The sequence below is a fragment of the Ammospiza caudacuta genome, chromosome 7, assembly GCF_027887145.1.
Source record: "Ammospiza caudacuta isolate bAmmCau1 chromosome 7, bAmmCau1.pri, whole genome shotgun sequence".
NCBI lineage: Eukaryota > Metazoa > Chordata > Aves > Passeriformes > Passerellidae > Ammospiza > Ammospiza caudacuta.
The window spans coordinates 10,025,656-10,039,336 of NC_080599.1; the positions used below are offsets into that span (position 1 = coordinate 10,025,656).

Here is a 13,681-nt window from a genome sequence, read left to right on the forward strand (position 1 = left end):
GGTTTGGCCACTGGGGACATTGGACACGCTTCTGAGAACACAGGGGTTCAAAACCAGAGCACACCCCGGGGGAAGCTCTTTTGGGTTTCTGGTGGGAAAGAGTTGGGATCTCACCCCTGTTCCAGCTGCTGGCTGGGCGGGGGGAGGGTAAAAGCCATGCGGCCGGGAGAGGTAGGCCCGTCCCCGAGTCTGGAGGGGTTAAAGAGAGAGAAGCACCAGGAGGCATCGGGCAGACCCCCCCAGGAGACAGAGAGAGAGAGAGCCTGGACCGCCTTGAAATTTAATATCATGTCCTGGCAGAACAGCCTGGCTTGCGGACAAAGGGGGGTGCAGCGAGGAGGTGTCCGGCCGCTTGTGGGAGTCTCCGGGCAGGCAGAGCCTGAGTGTTTAACCCCTTTTTGTACAATAAAAACTTTACAGAACATTAACCTTCCCTAGAAGAGGGATAGAGTGGAAGATTAAGAAGGAAATGGGCAAGTGTGATGAAGGTCTGGGCAAGTGAAAGATGTTGGGAGAGAAGAATCTTAGGTGGGAAGAGATGATGAAGTGGCCTTAGCTGGACTCTTCTTGTTATAGCCATGGACAGAACCATGTTTTCTGTGACACAGAGACTGCATCCAGGGGGAGACAATGGCTAAGAACCAAGAGGGTTCAGTGTTGGTACCCCTTGGCCCCAGGAGGTGAAATTTGGGGGAGACAGGTGTCCCAAAAGTGAGACTGTGCTCTTTTTGGAACGGGACAAAGCATCCTTAAAAGATGACCCTAGAAGCAGCTCTTGTCCATGTGCAGTGGTGAGAGCACTGGAGATGGAAGGAAGAGGTCATGATGGCAGATGTTCTCTGGGTGGTGCCACGAGTGACATGGGAACACACGAGGTTTCAATGGTGTTTGCTGGGTGTTTTGCGGAGAAAAGAAGGAACCTCACAACTTCGTAAAAGTTGTAAAGTCCGGTATGCTTTATTACAGCGCGCGCCGGACGCAAGCCTCCCCAATAGGCAAGCGTACCTCTGAAGACCTCAGGTCGCCTTTTATTCCCCCCCCAAATGCATATGCATACAGTTTCACAATAAGTTCATTCATATTCATTCCGCGTGACATTTAGCACTAGTTCTTCTTTATCGGAGGAATTTCTAGGTCTGGGGCACATCGACCTTGCGGTAATTTCTGTTTTTCTTTCTCTGTCTCCTTGCTGTCTCTGGAATGCGGCCTTTTCTTCAGCTTTGGCCCCACAGACCTTTCACCTCTTCCAGGCACTTAACCTAATTCAGAATGGACCCCCACTTCATCTCATTCCCCCCTTTCCTAGGAAATAAGTAAATTCTTTTACTTAAGAAAAACCCCCACGACGATAAGTGTCTTTTAATGCTTCCCCATGCACGTTTGACAAAGAGGTTAGTACAGCTATTCGTTGTAGCATCCTACAGTTCCAAATTAACAATGTAATAGATAGTCCTAAACTTATCCCAACTAATATTAGTAAAACTACAATGGGGTGACACAACTTATTAAAGATTCCATTCGCAGTTGGTGACCACCCAAAGATCACATCCCACCAGTGATGATCTATATTCTGTTTTATTCTTTGTAGAACCCTGGTTATCTCCTTTGTATCGTGTTGGACAGTAATTAAGGTTTTCTTTCCACTTTCTTGGATTTCCTTCAGGATTTCCAATAAGTCTTGGTGCTCAATTAATTGTTTCACTAATGTAAGGTTCATCCCAATAGGGGCAGGTGGTAGTCTGTGATACATTGTGTAATTAGCTTTAATCAGCTGGTGGGATGTCACTGGGGCCAAGTATGAAAAGTCACACCCGATAATCTTAACAAAATTACAAATACAGAAGTTAGAGTGATTTTTACTAGACAGAATAACATCATTGCTATCAATATTTACTGCAACACAAGCAGTCCTCAAACACACACACCCTTTTCCAGCATATACGAGCACAGTTTTCTGGTCAGTGACTGGATGAATTTCAAAGTGACAAATACTCTGTTCAGTGTCCAAACACACATCCTGAGCATTAATAGTATTACTTTCGCAAATGAATCCCATCTGTTCTCTAGTAATGCAGGATTCTAAGTTTACTGTCTGCCACTTTCCATTCATCTTTCATGCCCACACTCTATGTTCTGAAGGATAGAGTATAGTTTTTTCGTGGTTTAATCCTAGGGCAATGATGGGATGGATAACATAAACAGTGGCATTACGTATGGTAAGCACAAAGGCAGTTGCCACACTAGAAACAGGATCATAGGTGAAATTCACCATAGTCCACCAGGACTGAAATTTCCTTTCAAAATCAATTGCATTATCCCACACAACCTTCCGAATTTCAGCTGGAAAACTACCTTCGCTCCCTTCCCGTATGATCAGAGCTGCTGTTGCCTGCATCCATAACTGTGCTTGTATACAACTGAAAGCTAAGGACACATTATCTTGAACTGTACCAAGTGCTTCTGCTATCAGCTTGTGGTCTTGGTCCCCGGCCGTTTCCCATTTTGACAGAACTTTTGAAATCTGCCACTGGCTAGTTCCTAGTGCCAGTAGAGATGACTTCAAGGGCTGCTTCAATTTTGTTAGGCTACCTGCTGCAGTGGCCAATTTATTCATCAGTATTTCTGAATCTATTCCGTTTAAAACTCCTAATCCTGTCCCTAATATGCCAGTTAGATCCCTTTTTGTTCTGCTCCTGAGGTATGCCTGTTTTTGTAACCATGTTGTCCAGCCCCCAAATGAAGTTTTTAGGAAGGAGGAGCAGGCTGGTTGGATTTTCGAGATGTTAATTTGCATTATCAACTCCACACGTTTGAGAGACCATTCTGGATTGAATAATAGTTGCTGCTCACCCACATTCCTTACTACATAGGGGACTACCCCATACACCTCAGGTTCAAGTTTGGGTTGAGTCTGAACTATTTGAGCCTCGGTGTGGGCTGTATAGGGTCCTGCTGTGGTAAAAGGTGTAGTATCTATTTTGAATTTAAATGAAAGCCCGATATCTTCCTGTGCCCAAAGGCAAGTTATTTCTACAGGCTGTATTAAGGTGAAATTGCACCAGCAGTCTGATTCATTTGGGCTATCACAGATTTCCTGGCGTTCATGTACACCAGGAGAGGTGGAGACACTAATTTCATTTGGTCTCTCATAAGCTGTCCCATTTGTCATCCGGCATCCTACCTTAATTCTTTCCCCTCTGATCCCTTGAAGTGTCCACAGCTTCCGTTCCTGCCATTCCTGCTCCTCATATACCTGATCTCCATGAATTACCACAGTGGATAGGTTTAAATTCTTTATCTCAGAAGATTTTCCCATGGATCCAGTATACTGATTAAACGCCTGGGACCAAGGCCATTCAGCATTGCTCTGAATAAGGGTACTTTCAATTCCTAAAACTTCAGTTATGATTACACACAAAACAATTCTACAAACTAAAATATGAGCTACTCCCGACCGCAATATACTCATTTTGCCCGAGTAAGTTTTAGTCTCAGTTCATTGTCTCCTGGCGTCACTCCTCAAGAGGTTTCTGGGCCTTCTTCACCCGAGAGTGATGAATCCAGGTGTTCTGCTCCTTGATTTTGATGGCAGTGAAGGTGGTGAGAAGCACTTGGAATGGTCCTTCCCACTGTGGTTCCAAGGTCTTTTCTGTAAGAGACCTAACATATACATAATCTCCAGGTTGTATATTATGTACTGGCCCATCTAATTCCCTGCTCCGAGTTCCAGCCACATGTTTCTCAATTTCCTTGAGCTGTTTGTTTAAAGCCACCATGTAGGTGGCTAGTGTTACCTCTCCAATATGAGTGGACACTCCCTTTTGTATTCCATATGGTCTTCCATAAAGTATCTCAAAAGGACTGAGCTTTTCTTTAGCTCGAGGTTTTGTTCGAATTCGCAACAGTGCTATTGGAAGAGCTTGGGGCCAGGGTAGATTAGCTTCCTGCCCCAGTCTTATGATCTGCTGTTTAATCAAATGATTCATCTTCTCCCCCTGGCCGCTTGATTGGGGGCGGTATGGGGTGTGGAGTTCCCAGTCTATGCCCAGGTGGCTGCTAATCTGTTGTACTATTTTGGAAACAAAATGTGATCCTCTATCTGAGGATATTGTGGCTGGAACTCCGAAGCGTGGTATTATTTCTTGTAATAGTACTCTGGTCACCTCTCTAGCTTTGACAGTTCTTGTGGGGAACGCTTCTGGCCACCCTGAAAATGTGTCTGTCAATACCAGCAAATATCGATACCCCCCTTTCCTTGGGAGTTCTGAAAAGTCAATTTGCCACTGTTGTCCAGGCCCATGGCCTCTCCCAATCTGACCGAGTTTCGGTCTGGGGGTATTTTTGGGGTTAGTCTGGAGGCAAAGATCACACTGTCGGGTCACCTGAGTAATAGTGGCATATAAATTTCTAGCAACAATTCTTTCAATCAGGTAGGTGTATAGGGCATCTATTCCCCAGTGTGTTTTCTGGTGTTCCTCCCTTACTAGTGACCACAATAGATGGGAAGGGATTACCAGCTTCTTTTCAATGGTAGCCCACCCTTCTTGGTTATACGTCCCTTTTTGATCTTCGATTAATTTCCTATCTCTCTTGTTGTATTCTGGCTTACCTTCAGGGGAGATCTGTCCATCTGGAATAAGGGCTCCTTCAGTAGCTACCTCACCTTTTGCTGCTTCTTTTGCCTCTCTATCCGCCAGCTCATTTCCTTCTTCCAATTCTGAGCTCACTTTTTGGTGTGCCTTAATATGCATAATTGCTACCTTTTCAGGCAGCTGAACTGCTTCCAGCAGCTGGATTATTTCTTGTGCATGTTTGATGTTCTTTCCCTGTGAGGTAAGCAGTCCTCTCTCCTTCCAGATGGCCCCATGTGCATGTACAACTCCGAATGCATACCTCGAGTCTGTGTAGATGTTTATTCTCCTCCCTTTTGCCCTTTCCAAGGCACGGGTCAGGGCAATTATCTCAGCCTTCTGCGCGGAGGTACCTGTTGGTAAGGGTCCAGACTCGATTACCTCTCTGCAGGTGGTCACTGCATACCCAGCATGCCGCTTCCCATTGGCAACGTAGCTGCTCCCGTCAGTGAACCAGGTTTCTGCATCCTCCAGAGGAGTGTCCTTTAGGTCTGGGCGGCTGGAGTAGGTCGCTTCGATGGTCTCCAGGCAGTCATGGTGTACTGCTTCTCCTTGGTTTCCACTGAGAAAGGAAGCTGGGTTGACAATATTAGTCACCACGATCTCTACATCATCTTGTTCTACCATGATGGCCTGGTATTTCAGAAATCTCTGTGGCGAAAGCCAGTGGCCACCCTTTACTTCCAGTACTGCAGATACAGTGTGGGACACTAGCACAGTCAATTTTTGTCCCAGGGTAAACTTGCGTGCCTCTTGAATGTTCAGCACAACTGCTGCTACAGCTCTGAGGCAACCTGGCCATCCTTTGGCTGTTGCATCTAGTTGTTTAGAGAGGTAGGCAACCGCCCTCCGGTATGGACCCAAGTCCTGAGCCAGTATTCCCAGGGCAATTCCCTGTTTCTCATGGGAAAACAGGAAGAATGGTTTACTCACATCTGGAAGTCCCAAAGCTGGAGCTGACATGAGGGCATTCTTCAGCTGGTGAAAGGCCCGTGTTGCTTCTTTTGTCCACTGGAGATCTCTGCTTCCATCGGCAATCAGGGCATAGAGGGGTCTGACAAGCAGTCCATAGTTATAAACCCACAGCCGGCACCATCCTGCCATGCCTAAGAAGGTTCGGAGCTCTTTTATGGTCTGGGGTTTTGGGGTTTGGCATATGGCTTCCTTGCGAGCCTGCCCTAAAGTCCGTTGCCCAGCACTCACCTCGTACCCCAGGTAGATAACTTTCTGCTTCACTACCTGTGCCTTTTTCTTTGATACTCTGTATCCTCGGAGTCCTAGGAAATTCAAAAGGCTTACCGTCCAGGCCACACATGCTTCTCTCGTCTGAGTGGCCACTAGAAGGTCGTCCACATACTGCAAAAGCCTTCCTTCTTCCTGTGGAGCTTCCCAGGACTCCAAATCCTTTGCAAGTTGCTCCCCGAACAAAGTGGGGGAATTTTTCCAGCCTTGGGGTAGTCTGGTCCATGTGAGCTGGGTTTTGCGCCCACTCTTAGGGCTTTCCCATTCAAATGCAAAGATTTTTTGGCTGGCTTCATGGATGGGGAGGCAAAAGAAGGCATCCTTTAGATCTAAAACAGTAAACCAGGTTAGCTCAGGTGTTAGGCAAGTTAATAAAGTGTATGGATTGGCTACCACCGGATACAGATCTTCTGTTATTTTATTGACAGCCCTCAAATCCTGTACTATCCGGTATGACCCATCAGGTTTCCGAACAGGTAAGATGGGGGTATTGAAATCAGACTGGCATTCTTTCAATAATCCTAACCACAGAAAATTTTCAATTATTGGGCTGATTCCTTCCCTATCCTCTCTCTTTAGGGGGTACTGCTTGATTCTCACTGGTTGCGCCCCCTCCTTGAGTTTAATTATTATGGGAGAGGCATTTTTCGCCCTCCCTGGCACATCAGAGGCCCACACCCCAGGAAATACCTGACTCAGTATTTCTCCATCAATTTCTTCCTTAATGCCAATAGCTGTCAGAGTTAAACTTAATAACTCTATGTACTTTTGATCATTTACCTCCAGAGTAATTTCCCCCTTTTTGAATGTAATGGTTGCTTGTAACTGTTCCAATAAATCTCTCCCTAAGAGTGCTCTTGGTGAGTTAGGCATGTACAGGAATTTATGAATACCCCATTGTTTTCCCAATTTATACCTTAAAGGTTTACAAAAATATGCCCTTTCAGACTGGCCAGTTGCCCCCTGCACTACAACATAATCTTTTTCCACAGGTACTAAAGCCTTATTTAAAACTGAATATGTAGCCCCCGTGTCAACCAAAAATTCCACCCTTTTCCCTTCTTCCCCCAGCCTCATTGTTATAACCAGTGGATCCGCTGGGGTAGAATCCCCCGGTCCTCTTCAGTTGTCTTGCACGTTTGAAGCCATCTGCTGGCCACTCCTTCTTCGTTCTGGGCATTGGCCTTTCCAGTGACCAATTCTTTTGCAGATTGCACACTGGTTCCTTTCCAGCCAAGGTGGTCCCTGTCTCGGCGGTCTCTGGTTGTATTTCCTCTGCCTTTCCTCCTGTACCACTGCCACCAACCTTTTCATTCCTTGTTTATATCCTTCCTCCCGGTTACTAAATACTCTCCAGGCTTCCTCTAACAAAGCTTCAAGATTCCTCCCATCTGGTCCCCAAATTTTCTGAAGTTTATGCCTGATATCTCCAGCAGACTGCCCCAAAAATGAATTAACTAGTTGATTTATCCCTATCTCAGACTCCGGATCTAATGATGTATGACGACGCATAGCATCCCTCAAACGCTCTAGGAATTCAGATGGAGTCTCAGAAGGCCCCTGCTTAAGGGAATATAAGGCAGACCAGTTTATGGTTTTTGGAATAGCTCTTTCTACCCCTGTTGCTATCCACTCTTGATACTCTGTTAATTTCTTTACCTCTGCCGACACATTAGGATCCCATTCTGGATCTTGGAGGGGGAAATGTTCTTTTACATCCTGCTGTGTGGCCTTACAGTAATCCTCTGCCAAATTCCCTGCTGTCTTTAAGATCAGCTGTTTTTCAGTCTCAGTGAAAGCATCTAGTAGTAGCTGGATGTCAGCCCAGTCTGGATTGTGTTGTTTGATAACATATCGTAGGCGTTTGGCAGTGAGTATCGGGTCAACACGATAATTCCTTGCAATCCTTTCCCATGCTTCTAAATCAAGGGTGGTAAATGGCACTTTGATCATTAGTTTGGCCCCTTCTGGTCCCACTGCCTGTCGCAGAGGGGCCTGTAGCACTACTTGCCTCCTAGTTCTAGATGCAACTGGACTCCCATGCGTGGGGTAGGTTCTGGTAGATGTGCCCTCCCCACCTGAGTCCTCCTCCTTTTTGGGGAGGTTCCCTTCCTCCTCATCCTCAGTTTCAGCCTCAACCTCCTCCGCCTCCCCCCGGGGAGGAGCTGGAGGACCTTTCACCCATTCAAATGTGTCCCGTTCCTGCTCCTCAGAGCGATAGACCTTATCCGATCTCATACACCGTTGTCCTATACTGCATGCTGAACAACAGCGTTTGATTTGCCCTCTCTTTGCCTTGTTATCTTTTTCAAGGGCCAAAACCAGTGGGTCTGAGGGTGATTTAATCCCACAGTCCTTTTGCCACTCTTGGTGATTCCTTAAAACAAAAAACATATCAGCATATGAAACCTCATCCCATTTACCTTCCCGTCTTAGAAACAACATTAACTGCAGTAAAGTATTATAGTCCAGGGTTCCAGTGGGTGGCCACCTTGCTCTGTCCCCTAACCTGTACAAGGGCCACCAGCGTGTGCAATACTGGATTAAATCCTTTTTATTCTCAGAGCCCCTCCAGCTAGTGATTTCCTTCCAGTGGGCCAAAATGCACCCTAAGGGGCTAGCCCGTGGAACTTCCTTGCTCTGGTTAGTTCCCATTACTTCCTTCTTGCCCTCTCTCGCTTCCACCCAAACCTCTTTTCACAGGACTTCACAGTAGCTTCCCAGTCCTTCTCCCACACACTCCAAGTGGCAGGTACCAGATGTGATTTTCCACACAAAAGCTTTAGAATCTTAGGCTCTGAATTAGTTCGATGAGAAACCTCTAACTTACACTTGGGGCAAGTGCCCCGTCGCCTGCTAGAACAGCAATACCAGCGTTTCCCACAAACTATGCACTGTAATAATACCCACGCAGCGTGCCAGCCCCTTGATGCACCAAAGGCTACCGGAAATTTCCCGCAAAGGCAAGCTATTCCATTTATTACAGGGAGCTCTAAATCCTCTACGGCAGGCTGTTCCCAGTCCAGACTTACGAGAGCACCAGCTGAAGTCCGGTAGAGCCCCTCTAAATTAACTCGTTCTTCTCCTCTATCTATCCGATAATTCACCGGATTCACAAACTCCCAGGGGTCGAGTCCAAACCACTGGGGCAGAGGAACCCCCCGGGTTCGTCTAGCCACGGTGAGAGCGTGCACAACCTACACCACAATTTACCACCTTTATCCAATAACCGTCCTCACCCACACTTTTCTACAGTTTACTCCGTTTTCCTCTGTTTTCTCTGTCGGGCGCTTCCCGCCCGCGCAGCCTGCTTCGGCCGGTGTTTACCCTGTCTCTCCAGCGGCGGGTAGGACTTCCCCCCCCCCGCGAGCCTGCTTCGGCCGGTGTTTACTCTGTCTCTCCAGCGGCGGGTAGGACTTCCCCCCCCCCGCGAGCCTGCTTCGGCCGGTGTTTACTCTGCTTCTCCAGTGGCGGGTAGGACTTCCCCCCCCCCGCGAGCCTGCTTCGGCCGGTGTTTACTCTGCTTCTCCAGCGGCGGGTAGGACTTCCCCCCCCCCGCGCGAGCCTGCTTCGGCCGATGTTTACTCTGCTTCTCCAGCGGCGGGTAGGACCTCCCCCCCCCGTGCAGTAGAGCACTATGGATCTACACCATACACTTCATACACTTGCACAATTGCAAATACAGCGCGCTGATCACTCAATGCAACATACAGCCACACAGTGTCCGGACACCACTCACACACACACGCAAAGAAAACATACACGGGTCCAGATCTGCCCTATCAGAACAATGAACCCCAATACACGCATACACGGGTTCACCCAGCCCACCCCCAGAGCTGCTAGCGGTTCCGCTCTATCAGAATCGATGAACCCCGTCTCTAATACAGTTTTCAGCTGCTCTATCAGCTGAACTCAGCTGCTCTATCAGCTGAACTCAGACGTCTCTGGGTCTCTAGGTGATTTACTCTCTTGTTCTCCTTCCTCCCCCCCCCCCGGGGCCCCTCAGTACATACCGTATCCTCCTCCGCAGGCCAGCAGGTCCTTGTCTGTCCCAGCAGGAGGCAAGCCGAGACGAGCGGAGCCCCGCCAGGAAAATCCTGGGGCGCGCCTAGGAGTCCGTCGGTCCCCTCCCTGCCCCTGCAGGGACAGAGATGGAGACGAAAAGTGTCTCCTTCTCCTGCCTGGCTCGCCAAGAATGTTTTGCGGAGAAAAGAAGGAACCTCACAACTTCGTAAAAGTTGTAAAGTCCGGTATGCTTTATTACAGCGCGCGCCGGACGCAAGCCTCCCCAATAGGCAAGCGTACCTCTGAAGACCTCAGGTCGCCTTTTATTCCCCCCCCAAATGCATATGCATACAGTTTCACAATAAGTTCATTCATATTCATTCCGCGTGACATTTAGCACTAGTTCTTCTTTATCGGAGGAATTCCTAGGTCTGGGGCACATCGACCTTGCGGTAATTTCTGTTTTTCTTTCTCTGTCTCCTTGCTGTCTCTGGAATGCGGCCTTTTCTTCAGCTTTGGCCCCACAGACCTTTCACCTCTTCCAGGCACTTAACCTAATTCAGAATGGACCCCCACTTCATCTCATGGGGAAGCCTATGGCACAAGAAGGACTCCACTCATCTTGATGAACTGAGTATTGATTATCTCAAGGGGGGTGCTGGACCAAGAGGTGGTGATTTGGGGATAGATGTACTGGAGATTTGGTGGGGGGAGGAGGAAAAGTTTTTGGCAGGTCTTCATTTTCCCTCTGTGTTTATTTTTACTTGTAGTTTAGTTAATAAAGTTTTCTTTATTTCTAAATGGGACCCTCCTTTATTTATTACTGGTCACATCTAACAGCAGAAACAAGGGAGTGTGTATTTTCATGGGGGCACTGGCATTGTGCCAGCATCAAACCATGACAGATCTCTAGCCTTCTCCTCCATTGGGACAAGAGGTCCCTTCCCCAAAGTGTTATTGGTGCCCAGGATACAAATGATTTTACTCTAGCAACTGTGCCCTCAGGACCTTCCATGCAGATGGTACCTTGACTCCAGAAGCTGGTAGTGGCTCCCTTGGTAGCTAATAATTACCCCAGCAGCTGGAACCAGGGGCCCTTCTTTTAGCCAATCAGAGCAGGAAATTATGATGATGTCAGCTCCGGTATCTAATAGTCGCAAGAGACATCTATTTCTCCCCCTACATAACAAAGCACAATTTAGAATGGGTCTATTTGGGCCCATAATCTGTGCCCACATCACCATTGGATCAGTTGGTGTGGGGATCATGTCCCCTGGGAGGTAGGCTCTGGCTGTAACTGTTCCTTTTGGAATGAAAAGGGGAGGGAATAAGCATAGAGCCTGGACAGTTATCTCCTGCAAAGACGTCAAGGCAAGTACCTCAGGTAGTATAGTGAGTGTCTCCATCCCTTCCCTGGTGTTGGTTAAAATCAAAATGTCTCTGGGATGTTCCTCAGGCCTGTATTTGCCTGTGGGAATATGGTGAACAGAAATATCGTGGATTGGAATTGAAAAGGCGCTTACCAGCTGCCTTTAGGTTCCAGGGCAGAGCTGTCTTCTGTCGAGTTTTCTGCAGCAATCGAGCTGTCCCGCTGGATCTGAGAAGGTCGCTGTGCTGGTTCTCCACGATGTTGGGGAGAGTAGGGCGGAACAGCCTCGCATTTGGTGTCATTGCACAGGGCCATTTTTGTCTTTGTGGTGTTTCCCGCAGGCCACCGGTTTTGCTGGTGTTGGAAAGCATGTGGACGAGGGGGCAGTGAGGACAGTGCCTGTGAGAGTTAGAAGGTCCCTGGTGATAGCCTTTATTTGTACAAATCTATTGAAAATGCCCCATCTCCCCACATATAATGCACGGTTCTTTTTCATGTTTGTTGTTGAAAAACTTGGGAGGCTACTAGCATCTCCACTACACCCTGACTGTTAGCATTATATAAGCTGGCATCACGGTGTAAGGATGCCCTAATGGGGCATGCCTTGACCATTTGTCCAATGGTAGGTTTTGGGGAAAGTGACATGAAGGATGAGAGAAGGACAAAAATATGTACAGACATGCAAGGCATTGGTTTGAGTGGCCTGAGGGATTTATGCCTTTTATTAGAGGCCAGGTCCCCTGGTGCACTCAGTTCCTGCATTTACCTCAGACTTCCTTGCTGGGTAAGGAGCTCAGCAGTGCTGAAAGCTGAGGCCTGTCATTTGTTTTCCCCATGGGATGGCAGTGGAAGTGCCCTGAGTGCACATTGAGAGGCACCTTCATGGCTTCTCATGCCACGACACCAAAACTAAATTGGTATTTTGGGTTTTTTGAATGACATTTAGTCCTTTGAAATATATGCAGGCAGTGGTCTGGAAATGCTTTCTGAGCCTGCTCCGTGGGATCAGCTGTGAAGGGCTGAGGGCTGGCCTGAGCCCGGTGCTGTGTCCCATTGGGAGCAGCCACACAGGCTCACGCGCAGAGCAGGCACTGCCAGAGGCCCTGGAGATCTCACCTGCCCTGCAGCCACCATTGTCAAGGTGCTGTTAACCTCAGCCTGTGCTGACTTTCCCCTTGGACCCCTTGGTTTAGTCACTATGGGGAATTTCTTTCCTGAAGCCTGTGGGATTTTCCCCCTGGCAGCTGTGATGGGGATGCTTGGGGAGTGTGGGGCTTTGGGGGTAGCTGGCTGGGCAGGGCCTAAGCTCGGGGCCCTGTTGGGCCCATGGCCCCCAGCAGCAGCAGCAGCAGCAGCAGCAGCAGCCCCAGGGCGCAAAGCCCCGTGCCCCCTGCCCAGCACAGGCTGCCCTGTCCCTGCAGCTGTCACCCGAGTGGGGCCCAGGGCCGGTGGCCACTGGCAGCAGCAGGAATGCGGGCAGGGTGAGGATGCCCTGGCTTGGCTTTTGTCTCTGGAACAATGCGGGCCTCACGGCAGTGCAGAGCAGTCTGGGAAGCAGAGCCCAGGGCCTATGGAGGCACCAAGGCTTAAAGATCAGCAGCCCAGATGTAGCTGGCCCAGTTGCCAAGGCTGTGGTGGCCTTGAGAGTGTGCTGGTGGATTTTGCATGGCTGTGGCCTGCTGGCGGCTCTGGGCCCAGGAGTGCCTGTGGCTGCAGCAGGAAGGGTGGCTGAAGGTTTGCTGGCTGCTTTGGTGGCATGGCTGCAGGGGCCAGTGCTGTGAAAGCCCCCTGTGTGAGAGCTGGTGAGAGCTGAGCTCTTGGGGACAGCGCTGTGCCCCAGGCCAGGAAGAGCAGCAGTGCCCAGTGGCAGGAGTGGTGTCAGTGGGAGCCTTGTGCACAGGGACCCCCAGCCCTGGGGTGGCTGTGCCAGCACCTGCAGGGACCTCCAGCCCTGGGAACATGGAACAAGTGGAACCCACAAGTGTGCAAATGCTGCCTGTGCCCACAGGAATGGCCAAGAAGAGTCAGGTGTTAAAAAGAAACAGTATTTATTTGCCGAAGATCGGCAAATCTAGGATTTACAGAATATGTGTCATTATAAAAATCGTTATAACAACAACAACAACAATATACAGAACATATTTACATGGGATCCGATGGGCTAACAATCTTCAAAACGTAATTACAAAAAACTTCCCATGTAGTTAACATATTTACAAGGAACTTCTATGCTTCGAACGTATTTACAAAGGTGTGATATCTTTGCCATCATGTGCATGAGTCCTGTTAGAAAGGAAGCAGCAGAGCTGGAGTCAGCTGGCAGCACTGGGCCCAGCAGGGCTGGCAGCTGGGCCCCAGGGGCTGGGCCGGGGCTGGCAGGGCTGGCGTGGCCCCAGGCAAATGCAGGGCAGGCCGGGGCTGGTGCTTGTGG

At 48.8% G+C, this 13,681-nt stretch overlaps 2 protein-coding genes across 6 annotated transcripts in view; one reads left to right on the top strand and one right to left on the bottom strand.

Moving 5' to 3' along the window:
* The window catches only part of LOC131559638 (nucleotide exchange factor SIL1-like), a 52,915-nt gene that overhangs the window by 30,083 nt on the left and 9,151 nt on the right, over nt 1-13,681 (top strand). The window lies entirely within an intron of this gene.
* On the bottom strand, nt 1,011-10,077 carry LOC131560012 (uncharacterized). 5 transcript variants are annotated; one of them, XM_058808625.1, is made up of 2 exons: nt 9,890-10,077; nt 1,011-3,660 (listed from the first exon to the last, which is right to left on the bottom strand). In XM_058808625.1, exon 2 carries the CDS (start codon nt 3,467-3,469, stop codon nt 2,114-2,116), a length of 1,356 nt encoding a protein of 451 aa, XP_058664608.1. In that variant the 5' UTR covers nt 3,470-3,660; nt 9,890-10,077; the 3' UTR covers nt 1,011-2,113. The 5 variants fall into 5 exon arrangements, with proteins under 5 accessions (XP_058664608.1, XP_058664611.1, XP_058664610.1 ...); XM_058808628.1 differs by having other exon boundaries at nt 1,011-3,649; nt 9,890-9,944; XM_058808627.1 differs by lacking the exon at nt 9,890-10,077 and adding an exon at nt 8,906-9,165 and having other exon boundaries at nt 1,011-3,649.